General features: G+C 38.8%; 1 protein-coding gene across 1 annotated transcript in view; it reads left to right on the top strand.

The window, feature by feature from the left end:
• Positions 1 to 11,319, top strand: part of SMC3 (structural maintenance of chromosomes 3) — a 37,956-nt gene extending 26,637 nt beyond the window's left edge. Inside the window, exons 19-29 of the mRNA XM_031015472.3 lie at positions 2,550 to 2,702; positions 4,296 to 4,447; positions 5,803 to 5,961; positions 6,590 to 6,697; positions 7,183 to 7,291; positions 7,800 to 8,047; positions 8,129 to 8,341; positions 8,636 to 8,827; positions 8,987 to 9,164; positions 9,348 to 9,454; positions 10,373 to 11,319. Coding sequence (XP_030871332.1) covers positions 2,550 to 2,702; positions 4,296 to 4,447; positions 5,803 to 5,961; positions 6,590 to 6,697; positions 7,183 to 7,291; positions 7,800 to 8,047; positions 8,129 to 8,341; positions 8,636 to 8,827; positions 8,987 to 9,164; positions 9,348 to 9,454; positions 10,373 to 10,444 — 1,691 coding nt within the window. The 3' untranslated portion in view covers positions 10,445 to 11,319. The remainder of the gene's footprint in view (positions 1 to 2,549; positions 2,703 to 4,295; positions 4,448 to 5,802; positions 5,962 to 6,589; positions 6,698 to 7,182; positions 7,292 to 7,799; positions 8,048 to 8,128; positions 8,342 to 8,635; positions 8,828 to 8,986; positions 9,165 to 9,347; positions 9,455 to 10,372) is intronic.
• Positions 11,320 to 20,999: the final 9,680 nt, after the last annotated feature.

The raw sequence follows: 20,999 nt of genomic DNA on the forward strand, positions 1-20,999 counted from the left end.
AAATACAAAAAATTAGCTGGGTGTGATGGTGCACACCTGTAATCCCAACTACTCAGAAGGCTGAGGCATGAGAATGGCTTAAACCTGGGAGGCAGAGGGTGCAGTGAGCCAAGATCACACCCCTGCACTCCAGCCTGGGTGATAGAGCAAGACCCTGTCTCAAAAAAAAAAGAAAAATTTATTTTCAATTATTTTATCGTTTTTTAAATAGTTGGTTTGTTCAATTAAGAGTCCAGACAGGGTTCGTACTTGATATTTAGTTGATGTCTCTGAAATGTAATCATTTGGTATATAGCAGGGGTTCTTAACCTTTTTTGCAGCGTGGACTGCTTTGGCTGTTTGAAGCCTATGGATCCTTCTTCACAATTTTTTTTTTTTTACTTTTTTTCTTTTCCACAACAAAAGCCACATTCAACACAATTTTTAGTGCATAAATTAAAATACTTTGGATCACAAAGGAGATGAATTGTATTCGCATGGTTATTTTAAAAAATATATAATTCTTTAATGTATTCAAAAAACAAGATAGTAGTGGGTCTAATAACTACCATAAGTTTGAAGTACTGATACATGTAAACAATATTTTGACATCTGACAAGTGTTACCTAATATGAAAATAGCTCTTCTTTCGGTAGTCACAGATACTAATACTACTACTGTGGTTCTTGTGTTCGTTATAGAAGGGAAATGCTAAATCTCATTTTGAGGTTAATAAAGATGTAAATTTTTTTCCTACTCAAATCACAGATCTTCTGAATTTTATCTTTGAAATCCAGGTTAAGAACCTCCAGTATATAGGTTTAGTTTACCTGCCCTCAATTTTTTTTTTTCCTCTTTATTTGTTGAAGAAAGCAGGTAAACCCGTCTCCCCGCAAGCTTTGTTTCTGTATATGTACATTTTGTTGTGGTTGTTTTTGAACCATCCAAGAATAAGTAAAACATCATGACATGTCATCTCTAAAATTTAAGCATGCATCTCCTAACAATAAGAACATTCTTTTGTATAGCCACAGTATCATTGTTACACCTAAGAAATTTAACATCAACCTAATATCCTCTAAAAAGTATCCATATTCAAATTTTCTCAATTATCCTAAAATATTTTTCTATTTAGGATTAAATCAAGTATGCATATAGTGTCTTCTCTTTATTTATTTTTTTTTTTGAGATGGAGTTTCGAGCCCAGGCTGGAGTGCAGTGGCATGATCTCAGCTCAGCACCACCTCCGCCTCCCGGGTTCAAGCGATTCTCCTGCCGCAGCCTCCCAAGTAGCTGGGATTACAGACATGTGCCACTATGCCCGGCTAATTTTGTATTTAGTAGAGACGGGGTTTCTCTATGTTGGTCAGGCTGGTCTTGAACTCCTGACCTCAGGTGATCCGCCCGCCTCAACCTCCCAAAGTGCTGGGATTACAGGCGTGAGCCACCATGCCCGGTCTAGATTCTTTAAATATAAGACAGTTCCTCCTGCTCCCTTCTCCCCACCCAGAGAAATCCAGAAAAGTTCCATTTTCTGGATTTGTCTTATTGCTTCCTCATCATTGTTTAAATATTGTTGGCATGAATGCTACATGAATGATATGTACTTATGGTGTCATATAATGTGTCCCATTTTTAGTGATACTAGGTTTGATCACCTGCAGATCTCTCCGTTGTAAAGGTATCCCTTTGCCCCTTTGTAATTTAATAATATGTGAGATTATTCTTCAAGTCAGGTTCTCCCAACAACTTCAGTTGCTTTAGCACCTTTGTTGACTCTTGCCTGAATCAGTTGTTACACTGGGGGGTTTCAAAATGGTGATTCATAAATTCTGTTATTGCTGCTGCATTTATTAGCTGTCACTCTTCTGTAGAAAAGAGTCTCCAATTTTCATTTTTTAAAGTATCACTGTGATTCATGAATTCTTTTTTTAAAAATTCAATGTGTTATTACATTGGTATTGTTATTTTGATGCTCAAATTTTCCCAAATATGTCCAGTGGAAGTTTCAGGCTAGGTCCTGTGTCCTACTAATATTTCCTCTTTAGTCTTCACTTCCTTGCCCTCTGGTAGATGTTCAGGTTCAACTGGAGGGTCTTTTTTTTTTTTTTTTTAAAAAGACTGCAAATTTTGGCTGGGCACAGTGGCTTGACTCTGTAATCCCAGATACTTGAGAGGCTGAAGCATGAGGATCACTTGAGGCCAGGAGTTCGAGAACCGCCTGGGCACATAGCAAGACCTGGTCTCTACAAAAAAGGTGTGGTGATGCACACCTGTAGTCATAGCCACTCAGGAGGCTGAAGCAGGAGGATCACTTGAATCCAGGAGTTTGAGGTTGCAGTGAGCTATGACTGCACCACTGTACTCCAGCCTGAGCAACAGAGCAAGACCCTGTCTCAAAAAAAAAAAAAAAAAAAATTCTAGCATTGAAAAGCAAAATTTTTTCAGGGTGGTTTAAATTATTTTCAATTCTCATTACTTAAAGCCTGTAGGTTAGTTTTTTTGTTATAAGTCAATTTATCATTGAATAAAAAAGTTGTACAGACCTATTACATATGTTGTGTTTATAGGTGACCAAGTCAGCCATCGGGGTGCTCTAACTGGAGGTTATTATGACACAAGGAAGTCTCGACTTGAATTGCAAAAAGATGTTAGAAAAGCAGAAGAAGAACTAGGTGAACTTGAAGCAAAGCTCAATGAAAACCTGCGCAGAAATATTGAAAATATCTTTTTGTTTTGTGCATAATGATAGATATTGTGGGGGGAAGAACTGTGTTTTGGTTGCCATATATAATCTTTTGTTTTTTCACATATTAAAAATTTCTTGTGTTTTATTTAAGTTCAAGAGCTTATGTTTGTTTAGCTCTTGAAGACTAAAAGCTATTTTAATGATTCTTTGCTTAAGTGTTAAGTAGCTAATACCATGAAGTCACTTGGAAGAAAAGAACCCATAGAACACCAAAATAAAGGTTGTATCAGGCAAAGAAAGAGGAAACTGAGAAGGATCAGTTTGTGAATTGTACAAGTAAAACCTTGGTAGTTTTTTTTTTCCTTCTTCCCTGTTAAATTTATGTAAGCAAGAGATAATGTTTTAAGGAAGAGAGTGGGGGAGACATCAGCAATGTTACATACTGCTTAGAAGTCAAATATATAAGGACTGGCAGTTTATTGTACTTGTGCAGTGGCACAGGCCTGTAGTCCCAGCTACTTTGGAGGCTGAGGCAGGAAGATCACTTGAGCCTGGGAGGTGGAGGTTGCGGTGAGCTGAGATCGAACCACTGCACTCCAGCCTGGGTGACAAAGTGGGACCCTGTCTCAAAAAAAAAAAAAAAAAAAAGGTGGCAGGGGAGGGTGAAAAATGTTAGATTTTACTGTCTTGAAGTTATTTGGTGCAGATTTAATGTTAGTGGAGGAAATGGCTGTCAGATAACCAAGTCGGAGTAACCATAGTTTTTTTTTTACATAAAAATGGTGCTACATGAGGAGTGGTTAGTTCAGTTCACAAATGAAACAATTGTATATGTGGATTTTCTTAAAACCACCATGGTGCTTTGGTATAAGAAGTACTTTATGTGTGCTTTCCATTTCGCCACACAAGTTGAAAAATATAGGTACTTGAGCATCAAGAATAGATATAAAGTTAGTGATTTTTAACTGCTTCAGGTGAAACTGGCATTTTTTAAGAACTGCAGATTTATAACTTCTGTGCCATCAATGCAAGCACAGAAAAAGAAAAATAAGCACCTGAGCTTTGACCTTGCAGGGGTCTGCATATCGCACTTTAAAGAACTGCCTGAATTTGGCAAGATGTTAACACAAAGAGAGTATGGGGAAATACCGAGGAAAAGGAGGATGTTCACAGTGTATACCAGCTGTCTTCCTGTGTTTGATAATCCAGCTAGACTGAATTATTCCACACATGGCAAGAACTCTTCATACATAAACCCTTAACATAGTGCCTTAAGCATAGTAACAGTAAACATTTGTTGAATGAAAAGATATTTAAAAGTATGTAATATTGTTAGATTTCACCTAACCTCCTTTATGGTTTTCCAAGAATTTGTTTTGTATAACTTTTAGTAAAACAGTATACATGTTATTATGAGAGTGAAATGGGGTGAAATGTTTCAAGCTTCTTTATGATTGAATGCATTTTGGGTAATATAGTTCAGCATTGTTTTGGTCCATAAATTTGAGGACATAAATGTTATTTGGGGGTAAAGAAAAGGAAGGGTTACATGGTGTTGTGTCTAAAAAGAATTAAGAACATACGATATATTTACAACCTGGAGATAATTTTCCTTAGCCTTGTATATGGATTAATAATGAAATTGATCAGTTGATGAACCAAATGCAACAGATCGAGACCCAGCAAAGGAAATTTAAAGCATCTAGAGATAGCATATTATCAGAAATGAAGATGCTAAAAGAGAAGAGGCAGCAGTCAGAGAAAACCTTCATGCCTAAGGTTCGTAAGTATATCTTTGGTAATAGATCAATTGTTACAGATTAATAATATGGAAATATGGATCATACATTATATGGGTTATCCTTGAATTTTATGTTTCATTTTTGTTTGGACCCATACCTTTTTTTTTTTTTTTTAAGACAGAGTCTCTGTCTCACCCAGGCTGGAGTGCAGTGGTGCATTCTCAGCTCACTGCAGCCTCCACCTCCTGGGTTCAAGCGATTTTCCTGTCTCAGCCTCCTGAGTAGCTGGGACTACAGACGTACGCCACCACATCCGGCTAATTTTGTGTTTTTAGTAGACATGGGGTTTCACCATATTGTCCAGGCTTGTCTCAAACTCCTGACCTCAGATGATCCACCTGTCTTGCCCTCCCAAAGTGCTGGGAATACAGGTGTGAGCCACTGTGCCCAGGCTAGACCCATACTTTTGGATATCTACATCTATTTTACCATTCTTAAATCCATGGATACCCAAAGTCTCCTATTGTTGGCACGTTCAAACTTTCCACCTTCATTGAACAAATAGGCATTTGAAGCTATGACATAAGAGTACTGTCTGATGGTCAGTTTTTGTTAGTAACCATTTTTATCTGAAGCACAATGGAATTAGTTGAATATTTGATTCCGTTTTGTCCAGATTGTATTGTATTAAAATTAGAAAGCAAACTTATAAGTGATAGTGTTATTGGTCTCATAAACTTGACAGTTTTGACAAATCTTTTACGTAGTATAATACTAAAACTACAAAGAGCTTAAAAAAAAAAAAAAAGATGTGCCTACAGTTGTACCATCCCAACATATTCTGACAACTTTTTTTTTTTGAGGGGGATGGAGTCTCACCCTATCGCCCAGGCTGGAGTGCAATGGCGTGATCTCGGCTCACTGCAACCTCCACTTCCTGGGTTCAAGCGATTCTCCTGCCTCGGCCTCTGGAGTAGCTGGGATTACAGGCGTGTGCCTCCACACCCAGCTAATTTTTGTATTTTCAGTAGAGACGGGTTTCACCATGTTGGCCAGGCTCGTCTCGAACTCCTGACCTCGTGATCCACCCACCTTGGCCTCCCAAAGTGCTGGGGTTACAGGCATGAGCCACTGCGCCTGGCAACTTTTTGTTCTTATAATATGCCTGAAGATTTTTGTATAGTTTAATCATGGAATATGATCTGCCCCACCTATACTATTACATCATATTTTTCTTGTTGCTAGAGTCCTAATTACCAAATTAATAGGCACCTAATATTTGAGTTGATATGTCTATGTATTTAGCTCAATCAAATATAGATTGTTTTAAAATTTTCACTATAAGTAATACAGTGGCTAATACCTTACTAATAAATGGATAATGTCATATAGCAACGTAGCTTACAGAGTTTGGAGGCAAGCTTGCATGCTATGGAGTCTACCAGAGAGTCATTGAAAGCAGAACTGGGAACTGATTTGCTTTCTCAACTGAGTTTGGAAGATCAGAAGAGAGTAGATGCACTGAATGATGAGATTCGTCAACTTCAGCAGGTAAGTAGACAGCTGACTGGAAAAAAAATTCGTTAGTAATTGGCTATTGTGAAAAGGGCCTTTCTTGCTAACTAGGGGAATATGAAAGAAAAGAACTGAGAAAATATTAAAATGAGGCTTGGACTTTTAATATACATAGGAGTAAATAAGATTTTGTTTTTCTAAACCATTCTAGCTAGGTTAGGATTATACAAGACATTTTCATTTCCTTAAAATTTAGTTAATTAGCGTTACTTATTAGTTGTAAGTATTGCTATGAGTTTGAGCTTGTTAGCCTTACCATATTTATATCTTACTGCCTTTACATATTTAATGTTTTGATTAAGCATTTTAATTGATTTTTAAAACTGCATAGATGTAAACTACCAACACCGATTCTAAAAAATGAAAAGCGTTTAAAGAAACTGTTTTTGACAGCATGCGTTATAAAAAGAGCCAGCCACAAAAATTTAACATTATGAATTGATAAGAGAAAAATGAAGAAAGTATAGGGCTTTTTTGAAGAATATAACATATTAAACTTCATTTCAGCTCACGTGAGCACAAGTACTAGAGAGGACAGCAAATGAGCACCATTCCTGTGTGTGAAATGTACATGCTTATATAGACAACTTTTTCTTAATTCTAGGAAAACAGACAGTTGCTAAATGAAAGAATTAAATTAGAAGGTATTATTACTCGAGTAGAGACTTATCTCAATGAGAATCTGAGAAAACGCTTGGACCAAGTAGAACAGGTGTGTATGTGTTTTTTTTTTTTTTTTAAAGGGCTCCTTGGTGGCCATGACCTATTGCAAGTGGTTATATCAGAGGCTCTGATTGAAAGCATGGGCTTTGGGGACAGACAGCTTAGTGTCTTGTGGGCCTTGGGTTGGAATTCTGCCACCTAGTGTGTGATTTTGGACAAGTCACTATTTCTAAGCCTCAGTTTCTTGTGTAAATTAAGCTTTATCATACTTGTTTTATATAATTGCTATCCTGACACATTCTAAGTACTTAGTAAATGTTAGTTAATATTTTTTCAGTGGTGGTTAGATGCTTAGAAATTTTCTAGTAATTATGTCTTTTTTTTCTTCCCTTTAATGGATACTTCTAAGTATTTGTAATTATATGAAGTATTTATATTTTTTTGTTTTCTTGAATGTTTATTCAGACAATAGCTATAGAAAATGTTGGCAGTCATAACATTTGAAACTAATGGAATTTGTATTTTTTGTTACAGGAACTTAATGAGCTGAGAGAGACAGAAGGGGGTACTGTTCTCACAGCCACAACATCAGAACTTGAAGCCATCAATAAAAGAGTAAAAGACACTATGGCACGATCAGAAGGTGAATTTTTATGTAGTAAAATTTTGTTTATATGCATGTTTTATAAAATTGTTTACTACAGAATGAAATGTCCAAATAGGCAGAAGCATATACTAATGATTTTTTGTTTTCCATTATAAACAATGTATAGCAAATGGAATTTAGGAAGTTGACTATAAATAGTAACTTTTGTTTTACTGAAATGTTTATGACAATTTTGAGACCATAAATGATTCATTTTGTTGATAAAATATGAAATACCTGACTAAAGTTTCTCTTATCACTTAGTTGCTAGAAAATAACTATAGTTTGTAAGCATTAACATTGAATAATGAAAATTATATATTTGAGTGACTCATATATACTTCTAATTTTGTACTGACTTAACGTGGTTCATAAATTGTCACAGAAAATTTTAAACACAAAACCTAAAACCTATTTTGGTAGGTTTGATCATAAAAATCTTTACTCAACATATAACACTGGCTTTATAGGTATTATAGCCTAATTTTGTTTCCCCCCATCTTAGATTTGGACAATTCCATTGATAAAACAGAAGCTGGAATTAAGGAGCTTCAGAAGAGTATGGAGCGCTGGAAAAATATGGAAAAAGAACATATGGATGCTATAAATCATGATACTAAAGAACTGGAAAAGATGACAAATCGGCAAGGCATGCTATTGAAGAAGAAAGAAGAGTGTATGAAGAAAATTCGAGAACTTGGATCACTTCCCCAGGAAGCATTTGAAAAGTACCAGACACTGAGCCTCAAACAGGTTGGTTTTAAATTTGAAGTCTTGTTACAAATTGCTCAGTATATAAATTTATTTATATGAATACATATTTTCTCTTTATAGTTGTTTCGAAAACTTGAGCAGTGCAACACAGAATTAAAGAAGTACAGCCATGTTAACAAAAAGGCTTTGGATCAGTTTGTAAATTTCTCCGAGCAGAAAGAAAAGTTAATAAAGCGTCAAGAAGAGTTAGATAGGGGTTACAAATCGATCATGGAACTGATGAATGTACTTGAACTTCGGAAATATGAAGCTATTCAGTTAACTTTCAAACAGGTATGTTTCGCTTTGTAGTTAAAACATACACACAGAGGACAAAAGCTTCAGCTATTTTCAGTTTGTAAAGATTTTAAAGCGTTTTTCCTCATTAACAGGTGAATCTAATACATGTGAACAAACCTAGCATATAGGTTTACAGTAACTTGAATGTTTTACACAGCCCTTAGAAGGATCTAGTCTGTTATCCTTGTTCTTAAGATTAAAAAATAATTGGTTGCTTTTAAATATTTTACTTAAGTGTTATATATAATTCTAAGCAAAATTTATATTTCAATCTGCTTTTGTTTTAAGGTATCCAAGAACTTCAGTGAAGTATTCCAGAAGTTAGTACCTGGTGGCAAAGCTACTTTGGTGATGAAGAAAGGAGATGTGGAGGGCAGTCAGTCTCAAGATGAAGGAGAAGGGAGTGGTGAGAGTGAGAGGGGTTCTGGCTCACAAAGCAGTGTCCCATCAGTTGACCAGTTTACTGGAGTTGGAATTAGGGTAAAATACCTTTATATTCCATTTTCCTCAGAGCATTACCGTAATAGAATTTATAGTATCTTTTGCAAATCTGATTGGTGCATCATATGCAAGTTACTTTTGAAAGATGGTGGTGATTCTGCCCTTTAGGATATTAACTCATAATATGTTTATTTTTAGGTGTCATTTACAGGAAAACAAGGTGAAATGAGAGAAATGCAACAGCTTTCAGGTGGACAGAAATCCTTGGTAGCCCTTGCTCTGATTTTTGCCATTCAGAAATGTGACCCGGCTCCATTTTACTTGTTTGATGAGATTGACCAGGCTCTGGATGCTCAGCACAGAAAGGCTGTGTCAGGTACAGTTTCAGTACAGTTTTGGTTTTATATTTAACAATAAGCTGGTAATATTTGCTGATGTATATATGAAAAAATCAAACTCAGGCAGTTTTGAATTTTAGTAAGAGTAAAGATAGTTGCTTTTTAAATTTTCAGATCTGCTGAAAAGAGAAATTTGTTAAAGCACTATTTTCTTTTTACAGATATGATTATGGAACTTGCTGTACATGCTCAGTTTATTACAACTACTTTTAGGCCTGAACTGCTTGAGTCAGCTGACAAATTCTATGGTGTAAAGTTCAGAAATAAGGTAATTTTATTTTACATTGAGTTTAAGTTTGTATTTAATTATATTTGTTGAATTCTGATTTTATGTTACTTAAATAGTGAAAGAAAACTTAGAAAGTCTTTGCTTATCTGATGTCTTTGTAAAGAAAGAACTTTTCCTTCAAATAACTATGAAGTTTAGCAGTATTTTATGGCATTGCATTGGTTTTATTTTCATTGGCATTAACAAACAATATCTTTCTGTCCAGTCTATTCAATGCTTCTGTAATGCAGTCTTTAACAATTACATATGTTCATTTGTATGGACTGCATAGCTCTTCCTGGGTGTCTTCCCAACCTTAAAATTCTTGATGAAATAGCAAAGTAATAGAAAGTGAACAAAAAGGTAGTTTAGATGTTTAGGCATGATATTTATTTCTTCAGAGCATTAAAATACGTATTTTTAAAATCCATGCATTGAACAAACACCACTGTAAATAAAGGTTTTATAAGTCAGTGCTTCAGAATTATTTTCCTTCATATGTAAAATATAGGTGATAGGCCGGGCGCAGTGGCTCATGCCTGTAATCCCAGCGCTTCGGGAGGCCAAGGCAGGTAGATAACCAGGTCAGGAGTTTGAGACCAACGTGGCCAGTATGGTGAAACCCCCATCTCTACTAAAAATACAAAAATTACCTGGGCATGCTGGCGTGCACCTGTAGTCCCAGCTACTTGGGAGGCTGAGGCAGAATAATTGCTTGAACCTGGGAGGCGGAGGTAGCAGTGAGCCAAGATGGTGCCACTGCACTCCAGCCTGGGCAACAGAGCAAGACTCCATCTCAAAACAAAAAAAAAAAATTAAAAATTAAAAAATGTAGTTGATAGGCTGTATATATTTACCCTATACAATGTAAACACTGATGTATTTAACAGATTTTTGTTTTTAACATTTATTCTTCAGGTTAGTCATATTGATGTGATCACAGCAGAGATGGCCAAAGACTTTGTAGAAGATGATACCACACATGGTTAATTGGAAAATACTACCTACTGGTTTGGGAGATGTATATAGTAATATGATTCTCATACCCAGGAACTGTAAATTTAAACCTAAATATTTGGCCAATAGTTTTCAGACTTAAAGCATCATAGTCCTTTTATATTTGTCTTTGTATTTTATAAGATACTTTGTAATGTCATGTTTGTACTTATAGTTTAAGAATTTAATTTCCTGTACAACTTTTTGTAAAATGTTCTGCTCCTATTTTAAATGTTTTGAAACATGCTAAATATTCTTTCCTAATTATTTTATCACTTATACTGCCTTTTTTATAGCTTCAATTAAATAATCGGTTTTATGACTAATATAGTGTTTTATGTGGCTTTTCATTTGTCATAGTCTCTTCCAGTGAGAACACTAATCAGATTGGATGTAAGGCCTCATTTTAACTTAATCACCTCTTTAAAAGGCCTGTCTCCAAATACAGTTAAATTTGAGGTATTGAGGGTTAGGACTTCAACATGTGAATTTGGGAAGGGAAGCACAAAATCAGCCCCTACCATGGTATATTTATCATTGATACATTACTATCAACTAAGCTCAAGATTTTATTCAGATTTGACTAGTTTTTCCACTAAGGCCCTTTTTCTTTTCTAGGATCCCACAGAGGATACATTACATTTACTTATATCTCCTCTAGTCTGTGACAATTTCTCTGTCATTGTTTATCATATCTTGACAATTTTGAAGAATATTCAGATATTTTGTAGAATGTCCCTCAAATTAGGTTTGTCTAATATTTTTCTCATGGTTAGATTGGAGCTAATACCACAGAAGCGAAGTATTCTCATTACCTCATATAATAGTACATATTATTAACATGTTTTATCACTGATGTTTACCTTGATCACCTACCCAACATTGTACTTGCCAGGTTTCTTTGTTGTGAAGTTACATTTTTTTTCCCTTTCCATACTACTCTTTTCTTTGAAAGTAGGTCTTTAAGCACTGGGGGTCTCCTGTGACCCTGGAAAACTACCTCAATAGTCCTCGTAGCTTTTTGTAGATTGAGATTTTCTACATAGACAGTCATGTCATTTGCAAGAAAGAGGCAGTTTTATTTCTTCCTTTTCAAATATTTACCTTTAATTTCTTTTTCTTGATTTCCCTGGCCTGAGTTTATACTGGTTATCTGCAGGAGAATTTGTTAGGAGCTACTCTTCCATCATTGGAAACCAGAAATACCTAAAGAGATACTTTTAAAATAAAGAAATAGTAATGGGACTTTAAATTGAATTTAAAAATGTGAGTTTACTTTGGGTTTTCATTTTGACTGGCTGAATCTTTAAATGTTCGGTGTATTATTTATACTTTGTAGCTTTGCTATAACATAACTGATCTATAATAGAGAATTTGGTATATGTTCTATGACTCCGTTCAAAGGGTTACGTAACTATAATATCTTTCTAATATTTCTACCATTTTTCTTACACAGTTACCCAAGAATTTTTTTTAAACAACTACCTAAGAATATTCATCATGAATGCTTGGTGTGTATAGTTTACGATTTGTAGAGTTGTTCTGATATGACTAACCCCTTATAATACAGAATTTGGTGTAAGGTAAGTTCCAGGATTCAATTCAAGGGATGTTACAAACATAGCATCATTCTAGAACTTCTTAATATTGTTCTTAAGCATTTCCCCAAGGATATTAGTATAATGAAATGCCAGTAAATTTATAACAATAAAGCACCTAAATGATGAAACAAAATTTTTGTAAAAGCCTATATTCTTTGCGATATCTTAGTCATGAATTAATTCTAATGAAACTGAATAGAAAAATGTGACATTCCTGAGCATGCTTAACTCAGAAACTTAGAGGAAGGACAGACATTTACCCAAGGAGTTAGCCAGTGATTCATAAGAAAATCTATGCTTCTCTTTGGCTGGATAGTCCTTTCCTCAGAATAGTACTGATTCTTCCACTTGGAGATTTTGTTAATACTGTTACAAATGCATTACATTCACCATAGTGGAATTGAAGAACATATATTTTAAGAGATGGTGGGGGGGGTCTCATCCCATCACCCACGCTGGAGTGCGGTGGCAGGATCACAGCTCACTGCAACCTTGAACTCCTGGGCTCAGGTGATCATCTGCTTTGGCCTGCCAATATTAATATTTTGGGGCATTTCCTTCAAATCTTCATAAAAAGTTTTGTGGTTTACTTTTATGTTTACTCTAGGTGTATAATTTTATATCTTAGATTCTTAATTTAGTAATAATATAAAATATTCCTGTTTTAGTGCTTTGGAAACAAGATTTTAATAGTCATACACTATTCTGTCAAGTAGAAGTAGCATAATTTACTTAAATATCCCACTGGAGGCTTAGATCGTTTTCTTTTGGCTAAAGTACCAAAAATGAATTAAAAAACAGATCAACATTTTTATACATAAAACTCCCAACATTTAGGATTATTTTCCCAGCGTAGATTCCTAGAAGTCAGAGTGTGAATATTTGTAAGGATTTTTGTATACTCTTTATGCTCTTTTTGAAAAAAATGTAAAATATGAAATGGTTAGTATGTAGATTAAGGATTTGTCTACTCAAAATTAGTGAAATAGTAATTTTAGAAAATGATGCAATTTATAGAAATAATTTTACTGTGAATAATATAGTCAGTAGAAAAGGGAGAAATATAAAGGGAGGATTTCTTTTTTAAAAGTAAGCAATAGCCGGCCAGGCGTGGTGGTTCACGCCTGTAATCCCAGCACTTTGGGAGGCCGAGGTGGGTGGATCACGAGGTCAGGAGATCGAGACCATCCTGGCTAACCTGGTGAAATCCCATCTCCACTAAAAATACAAAAGATTCTCCAGGTGTGGTGGTGGGCGTCTGTAGTCCCAGCTACTGTGGAGGCTGAGGCAGGAGAATGGCGGTAGCCCGGGAGGCAGAGCTTGCAGTGAGCCTAGATCGTGCCACTGCCCTCCAGCCTGGGCGACAGAGCGAGACTCCATCTCAAAAAAAAAAAATAAATAAAGTAAGCAATAGCAAACAGGTCTTTGGAAATATTTAGTTAATTCTTAAAAGGTGTTTCTCTTTTAACAACTATCTAGGCCAGGCGCGGTGGCTCGGCGCCTGTAATCACAGCACTTTGGGAGGCTGAGGCAGGCGGATCACTTAAGGTCAAGAGTTCAAGACCAGCCTGGCCAACATGGTGAAACCCTGTTTCTACTAAAAATTAGCCGGGCGAGGTGATGCGGACCTATAGTCCCAGCTGCTTGGGAGGCTGAGGCAGGAGAATCACTTGAATCTGGGCGGTGGAGGTTGCAGTGAGCTGAGATCGCACCACTGCACTCCAGCCTGGGAGACACAGCGAGACTCCGTCAAAACAAAAAAACAAAAAAACAAACTCTCTTAATAAAAGGACTAGTACTTTGATTCAGCTTCCCACAAAGGGAGAATACCAGTGTTTAAGTAAAGTGAACAGTATTCAGATTTCACTATCACCCAGCAATGGTCTTACACAGGATACAGCTTCCAGTTGTTGGGTGCTTGCCACAGAGGTGCAGAGATTATGTTCTGTCTTAAAGATTTAAGAAATCATTTTCTTAAAAATTCTGCTAGGTATAGTGGTTCATACCTGTAATACCAACATTTTTAGAAGCTGGAGCAGGATGATCATTTGAGGCAGGAGTTTGAGACCAGCCTGTGCAACGTAGTGAGACCCGATTTCTACAAAAAATTTAAAAATTAGCTGGGTGTGGTGGCTACACCTGTAGTCCCAGCTACTTGGGAGGCTGAGGTGGAAGGGGTCACTTGAGCCTGGGAGGTTGAGGCTACAATGCGCCATGATCATGCCACTGCACTCCAGCCTGGCAACAGAGCAAGACCCTGTCTCAAAAAAAAAAGTTATATTTATGAAATAATATTCATTCTGCATCTTTTTACTTAGGCGTATCTTCTTATCCTGGAACACTGATAATCCAGGTTTGTGTATTTATGCTTAGTCTGCTATCTTAAATGGAGGGAAGTGTAAATGGAACCAGTTGCACATTAATGCAGTTTAAATGGTAACAGCAAAGTGTTAGCCTGCTACTTAGAAGTTAGGAAGATCTTTCCTTCCCTACTTGGTATTTTTTTCTTTCTTTTTTTTTTTTTCTTTTTTTTTTAAGAGAAGATAGGGCCTCACTCTGTCGTTCAGGCTGGAGTACAGTGGTTCAATCATAGCTCACTGCAATCTCCAACTCCTGGGCTCAAGGGTTCCTCTCAGGGCACCGTCCCAAGTAGGTAGCTAGAATTACAGGTGTGTGCTAACACACCGGCTGATTTCTAATTTTTTAAGTAGATGGGGGGGGGGGGGGGGGGTCTCACTTTGCCCAGGCTAGTCTCGAACTCCTGGCCTCAAGTGATCCTTGGCTTCTGAAAGTGTTAGAATTACAGGTGTGAGTCACTGCAGCTGGCCCTTTTTTGTTTTCAAATTATATGTAATTAGGTGGAAATTATCCTCTCCTTTTGTGTGAAGATTGAACAGTGATATCCTTGTTTCCTTAGTTTTATCTTTTGGAAGAAACAATTATTCTTTTCATCCGGGAAAAGTAAGAACAGAATCTGTTTCAATTGCCTATTGCCTAGAAGTGTTAAAGCTTTTATTTTGGTCACATTAAGTAATTCTTGATAAAGCGGTTAACATTTCTAGAAGGAATATTATTTTGGCAAGAGCTCAGATTTCACAAAACGTGTCTTCTTAAAAATCGCTTTCGGCCAGGCGTGTTGGCTCACGCCTGTAATCCCAACACTTCGGGAGGCCGAGGTGGGTGGATCACGAGGTTAGGAGATCCAGAGCATCCTGGCTATCACGGTGAAACCCTGTCTCTACTAAAAATACAAAAAATTAGCCGGGCCTGGTGGCGGGCGCCTGTAGTCCCAGGTACTCGGGAGGCTGAGGCAGGAGAATGGCGTGAACCTGGGAGGCAGAGCTTGCAGTGAGCTGAGATTGTGCCACTGCACTCCAGCCTGGGCGACTGAGCGAGACTCTGTCTCAAAAAAATAAAGTGGCTTTCATATCTACACTTTTTCTAAGTTAGGACTTTGAAGGATATATTTAGATCCAGAGATACAAAATTTTTTAGTTTAATACCTTAATTTTATAGACGAGGAAATCTGAAGCCCAGATTAGGTAAGTGACCCAAATGAATAAATGAGCACACACAGCTTAATAACCCACAGAGTCAGAACCAAGTCCTGGCTTTCCTTCGCAAGCAGGACAGACTCTAGTACATTAGCTCTTTTTTTCTCCCAAGTTAACTATGAAAATGGGAGAGAGATAGTGCAGTGTTGATTGATCCTCCACATGACACAGAGAAACAGATTTTAAGGGCACAATTCACCATCTCTGGTTTTCTTTGCCTTTTGCCTCCCCACTCCTCCTATTTTCTTTAGACTGCACTTATTTAGCTACACTCTGATCACTTATCTCAGTGTCCTAGGGGGACTGGATTATTCCTGGCTGCCAGTCTTCTGCATGAAAGATGCCAGCGTTGCTCCATAAATCTGCCACCATGTGGCACTCACTCTCCACTTCCTAGACACAGAGTCTCCTGGGTGTAAGAGCCCTTGTGGCAGCCAGTAATTGCTCAGGGTCATGAGGCAGCCTAGCAATTAGGTTTGCAAGAAGCACATGGATTTATTTCCTCTCTCGAGTCCTCACATTGGTTGGTATAAGTCTATTATTGGAAAGAGACATTAAGGTTTGAATGTTATCTCATGGATACTTGTGTGTTCAGGTCAGTGCCTGGAAAGTTGATTATCAAACATTAAAGTGTACAGTGATCACAAGTCCTGCTTTGGCTTTATAAATATACACCTAAAATTATTCAGTAATTAACAATGATGGCGATAAAGGCTGGAAACATGGAACTACATATGGGTGGAAAAAACCCACCACCATAGAAAATTGAAGGACGTGGGTTTAAGGCAGATCATTTGGGACTAAGTTAACAGAGGCAGTTAAGGTATAATGTACTAAAGGTCCCTGACACTTCTGAGGCAGAGGCCTTTGCTAGGAGAGGTCTTCAAACACAGGAATCTATTGTACCACTTCAGAATTAGAAATGATGGCTGCAAAGGTAGATAAGGCTGAGGTTTTCTTCATCATTGGGCTGCTGCTTTTTCTCCCAGTATCCTAAATCCCAAATTACTTCACTTTTTTCCCAGAGCCACTAGAGGGGGCCCTTGACACATGCCAACCCCTCCATTTTTTCAGTCTAGTTTTTCAAACTCTAGTTTCTTAGAGTTCCAGGAGCAATGAGATGGTCAAGGTGTGATATTCTTGAGATTTCTCTGTTGCAAGAGTTTGAGCTACGAGTTAACTGCAGCTCAGTAATTGGATGCTTTTAGCCAAGGTACCTAGTGCTTGCAACAGGTTGGATTGCTGCTTAGAAAGGTATGCAGCATCTATTTAATGGGATCTTGTTAACAAAATTGCAGTCTGTATTAGGGTTCTCTAGAGGGACAGAATAGGATAGATGTATATATGAAGGGTAGTTTATTAAGGAGTATTGACTCACATGATCACAAGGTGAAGTCCCGCATTAGACTGTCTGCAAGCTGAGGAGCAAGGAAACCAGTCAGTCTCAAAACCTCAAAAGTAGGGAAGCCAACAGTGCAGCCTTCAGTCTGGCTGAAGACCTGAGAGCCCCTGGCAAACCACTGATATAAGTCCAAGAGTTCAAAAGCTGAAGAGCTTGGAGTCCAATGTTAGAGGACAGGAGGCATCCAGCACAGGAGAAAGATGAAGACTGGAAGTCTCAGGAAGTCTGCTCTTTCCATCTGCCTGTTTTATTCTAGCTGCACTGGCAGCTGATTAGATGCTGCCCACCCAGATTGAAGGTGGGTCTGCCTCTCCTAGTCCACTGACTCAAATGTTAATCTCCTTTGGCATCACCCTCACAAACACACCCAGCAACAATTCTTTGCATTCCTCAATTCAGTCAAGTTGACAATATCAACCATCACAGTCCTTTCTTGCAGTAGCCCTACTTGTTTCTCCTCAGAGCAGTTTGTTCCTCTATACTTTCTCAATCTTCATATAAACCCAGAAGAGGTTGTTCTATTATAATTTTCCTCATTTGCTCTGTCTCTAACCTGGCATCCCTTAATTGAAACAGCTTCACCTATTATGTTGCTTTTCAGTTTATCATTTTTAAGTCATCTCCCCAACAAGACACTCTGAATCAGCGTCTCTTATGTTCTTTCACAGAGTGAAGGGAATACTTGCTTCTTTTCTTGTTAGAAATCTTATTAGAATCCCTGCAGCCTTGTGATTATGTGGCTGTTATGTGAGATTATTATGTGCTTTAGGATTGCTCCAGAAGTCCCGTTTCCCTACTGCTTAAGAATAAAGGGTTCATCCCCATGGTGAGCAGGCATGTGGGAGCCCACACACAGCCCTGCCCCTGTACCTCAGCACAGGGGTCACACAGCAGGCTAAATCTCATCCTCTGAGATGCAACATCTGCCTTGACAGTGATGGGAATGCTGGCATGACCGTGGAGCATGGCCTTGTGATGGACAGAGCTCATCTCATTTGTGAGATTCTGAGAAACCTCAAAAAAGAGAAACCACTGAAGCTGGTGCCAAACAGGTCTTCTCAGTGATCCTTGCCTTTTGGTTTTTCTTTTTCTTATGCACATGCTTCTAGGCAGGGGGTCTGTTCATCTAACTTCTGCCCTTGGCTAAGTAGATGAAAAAGAGGGGTTCATTGATTTCAAGTAATTTCTTGATCCCTTGGGGCAGAAGGATTACAGTCTTTCAGAGATAGTTTCTTTTTGTATATCAATGTATACACCTTGTGCATAATAATTACCTACTAGCTACCAGATGGGCACTTTTATCGTCTCTCTTAAGGGCAGCAACTTTGAAGTGGGTGGTGGTAACCCCAGTTTGCAGAAGAGGAACTAAGTTTCATGAGGGCAAAGTAACTTGTCTAACAATTTCTGTTGGAAAGCAGTGGAACTGAGAGTAGAGTCCTGGCTTATCTTAGTCCACCAACCTCTCTAGCTGCCATTTTAAAATTCAAAATGAAACCAGTGCCAACACTTGTAGACAGACCAGCCACAAGGAAGGGCAAAAAGCACCTTTGAACCAGTTGGTTTCAGAGCTGTCTACAAATCTGGGGTGTATTGTTTCCTGCTGTCTCCATCCTCACACTCTTGGGACGCCATGCCACAAAAGCAGGAGGCTTTGAACAAGATCCTGGGTGATGGAGGCTCTTTCAGATGGCACCTGAGGAGGAGCCGCAAATTCAAAACCAGGAGCCCCTTTTCTCGCGCTGTATGCCCCACGTGCATCTTGGCAGAGTAGTTGCCAGCTGAGTGCCTTTGATTCTGCTATTCTCTAGCAGTTAACTTTCAACTCCTCTCACCTGGCCCAACCCTAGTCTCTACTCCCAATTTTGAAAAGGAAAAGACTAGTGGAGGATTGGTAGTGGGAGGACTGGGAAAGGTTGCACGCTGAGCACTACCACTGCCCTGTGCCTGTTCCTGACCCTGCCGCTTAGCACTCTGCTTTCTCGCAAGAGCCTGGCCCAGCCCTGCTTCATCTGCCCACTCTGAAGAGCAGGATTGTGGTTCTGCCCCCAAGCATTTCATTTCTCTTTTGGTTCTCACATCCAATTAAATGTGTTTCACTTTGTAATTTGTAGGTATAAGAGGGTTTTTTGTTTGAGAAAGAGTCTTGCTCTGTAGCCCAGGTTGGAGTGCAGTGGCATGATCTCAGCTCACTGTAACCTCTACCTCCTGGGTTCAAGCAATTCTCCTGCCTCAGCCTCCCAAGTAGCTGGGATTACAGGCTCCTGCCACCATGCCCGGCTAATTTTTGTATTTTAGTAGAGACGGGGTTTCACTATGTAGGTCAAGCTGGTCTCGAACTCCTGGCCTCAAATGATCTGCCCCCCTCGGCCTCCCAAAATTCTGGGATTACAGGCGTGAGCCACCGCACCCAGCCATAAGAGGGTTTTTAAGGAGACACTTGGGACATTTGACGTAGGGAGGTGTATTAGTCTATTCTCACACTGCCATGAAGGGAATACCTGAGACTGGGAAATTTATAAAGAAAAGAGGTTTAATTGACTCACAGTTCCACATGACTGGGGAGGCCTCAGGAAACTCACAATCACGGTGGAAAACACCTCTTCACAGGCTGGCAGAAGACAGCCTAAGCACCCAGTGAAGCGGGGGAAGCCCCTTATAAAACCATCAGGTCTTGTGAGAACTCACTCACTATCACGAGAGCAGGATGGGGCAAAACCACCCCCACGAATCAATTATCTCCACCTGGTCCCTCCCACGAGATGTGGCGATTATGGGAACTACAAGATGGGATTTTGGTGGGAACACAGAGCCGACAATATCAGAAGGGATATGGATGTTGACAACTCAAAACAGTTCCAGGTAGCCAAGCTGTCAGACACATTAGGGCAGGTGCAGGGGTAACAATTTGTCGCAAGGCTAAAGGCTCTGCAATGTGTAAGACACACCCCTTTTCTGTGCCCCTATACTCTATTTTAGCTCCAACAAACTTAGGTCTAAAGAACGTGCAAGGTCAGAACTCTCTTCCTCTTTTTTTTTTTTTTTTTCCCTGCTTCTAGGGGTCAGAAAAAAACTCATCTCTGAATCAACCCTGTGCTTTTCCCCAGTTATTTTCCTGTCACTTTAAAAACAAATACCCATTGTCTTCTATTATTTTAGAGTGAAATGTCCCTTTAAGACCCTGTACTCTGTAAGTTCTGTGCTGGGGCCATGCCTATCTGTTTTTGTTTTGTTTTTCTTATTTTTACCCAGTGTTTGTCGAATATATAGTAGCTGGCACTTACTGAGCACTGACTATGTGTCAGGCTCTATGCTGAGTAATTTCTGTTCTTTGTGGCAGACAAACCTCACAACAACCCTGAAAGAATTACTGTTCTCTGCATGTTCCAAAGGAGTGGACTACACCTTAAAGAGGTTATTACCCATCATGGCCATGCAGCTGTAAGTGGTGGAAGCCAGCTTCACCGCAGGCCTCGTCCACCTCGGAGGTCCACAGTGACGCGGAGCCTCTCTGGCAATGAGTGAGTGTTCCACCTGTGGTAGGCTAGCTCCCACAATACCCTGGCTGCTTCGCCCCTCAGAGACTGCTCCACAGACGACTGCCGTCTTCACCATGGTTCTCTTTAACTAGATTCTACCCATACAGAAATGAGGAATGGGTGCTGGAGAGAAGTTGCACTCTGTGGAGCCAAGTTCATCTGCCCCCCATCTCCCCACCCCGGGGTGAACCTAGTGGTGAGGTAAGATTCTGGAATAGCCTTGCCAGAACTTTGTCTAGAAATGTGTGCAGAACCCAGCGTACTATCTTGTTAGCAAACTGGACAGGTTCTAATCTAAACCTACCCAGTCCTTGCCTCATTACCAAATTCACTTGAAAGAGTGATTTTTCTAGTCTCTCCCCTTGGAGATTCTACACTGGATCTCGGGCAGGGCCCAGGAGGGCCACAGGTGAGACCTGCTAACCAGGGAAATGTATTGACCTCAAAAAGTGGAGT

This window comes from Gorilla gorilla, chromosome 8 (assembly GCF_029281585.2).
Source record: "Gorilla gorilla gorilla isolate KB3781 chromosome 8, NHGRI_mGorGor1-v2.1_pri, whole genome shotgun sequence".
NCBI classification, from domain to species: domain Eukaryota; kingdom Metazoa; phylum Chordata; class Mammalia; order Primates; family Hominidae; genus Gorilla; species Gorilla gorilla.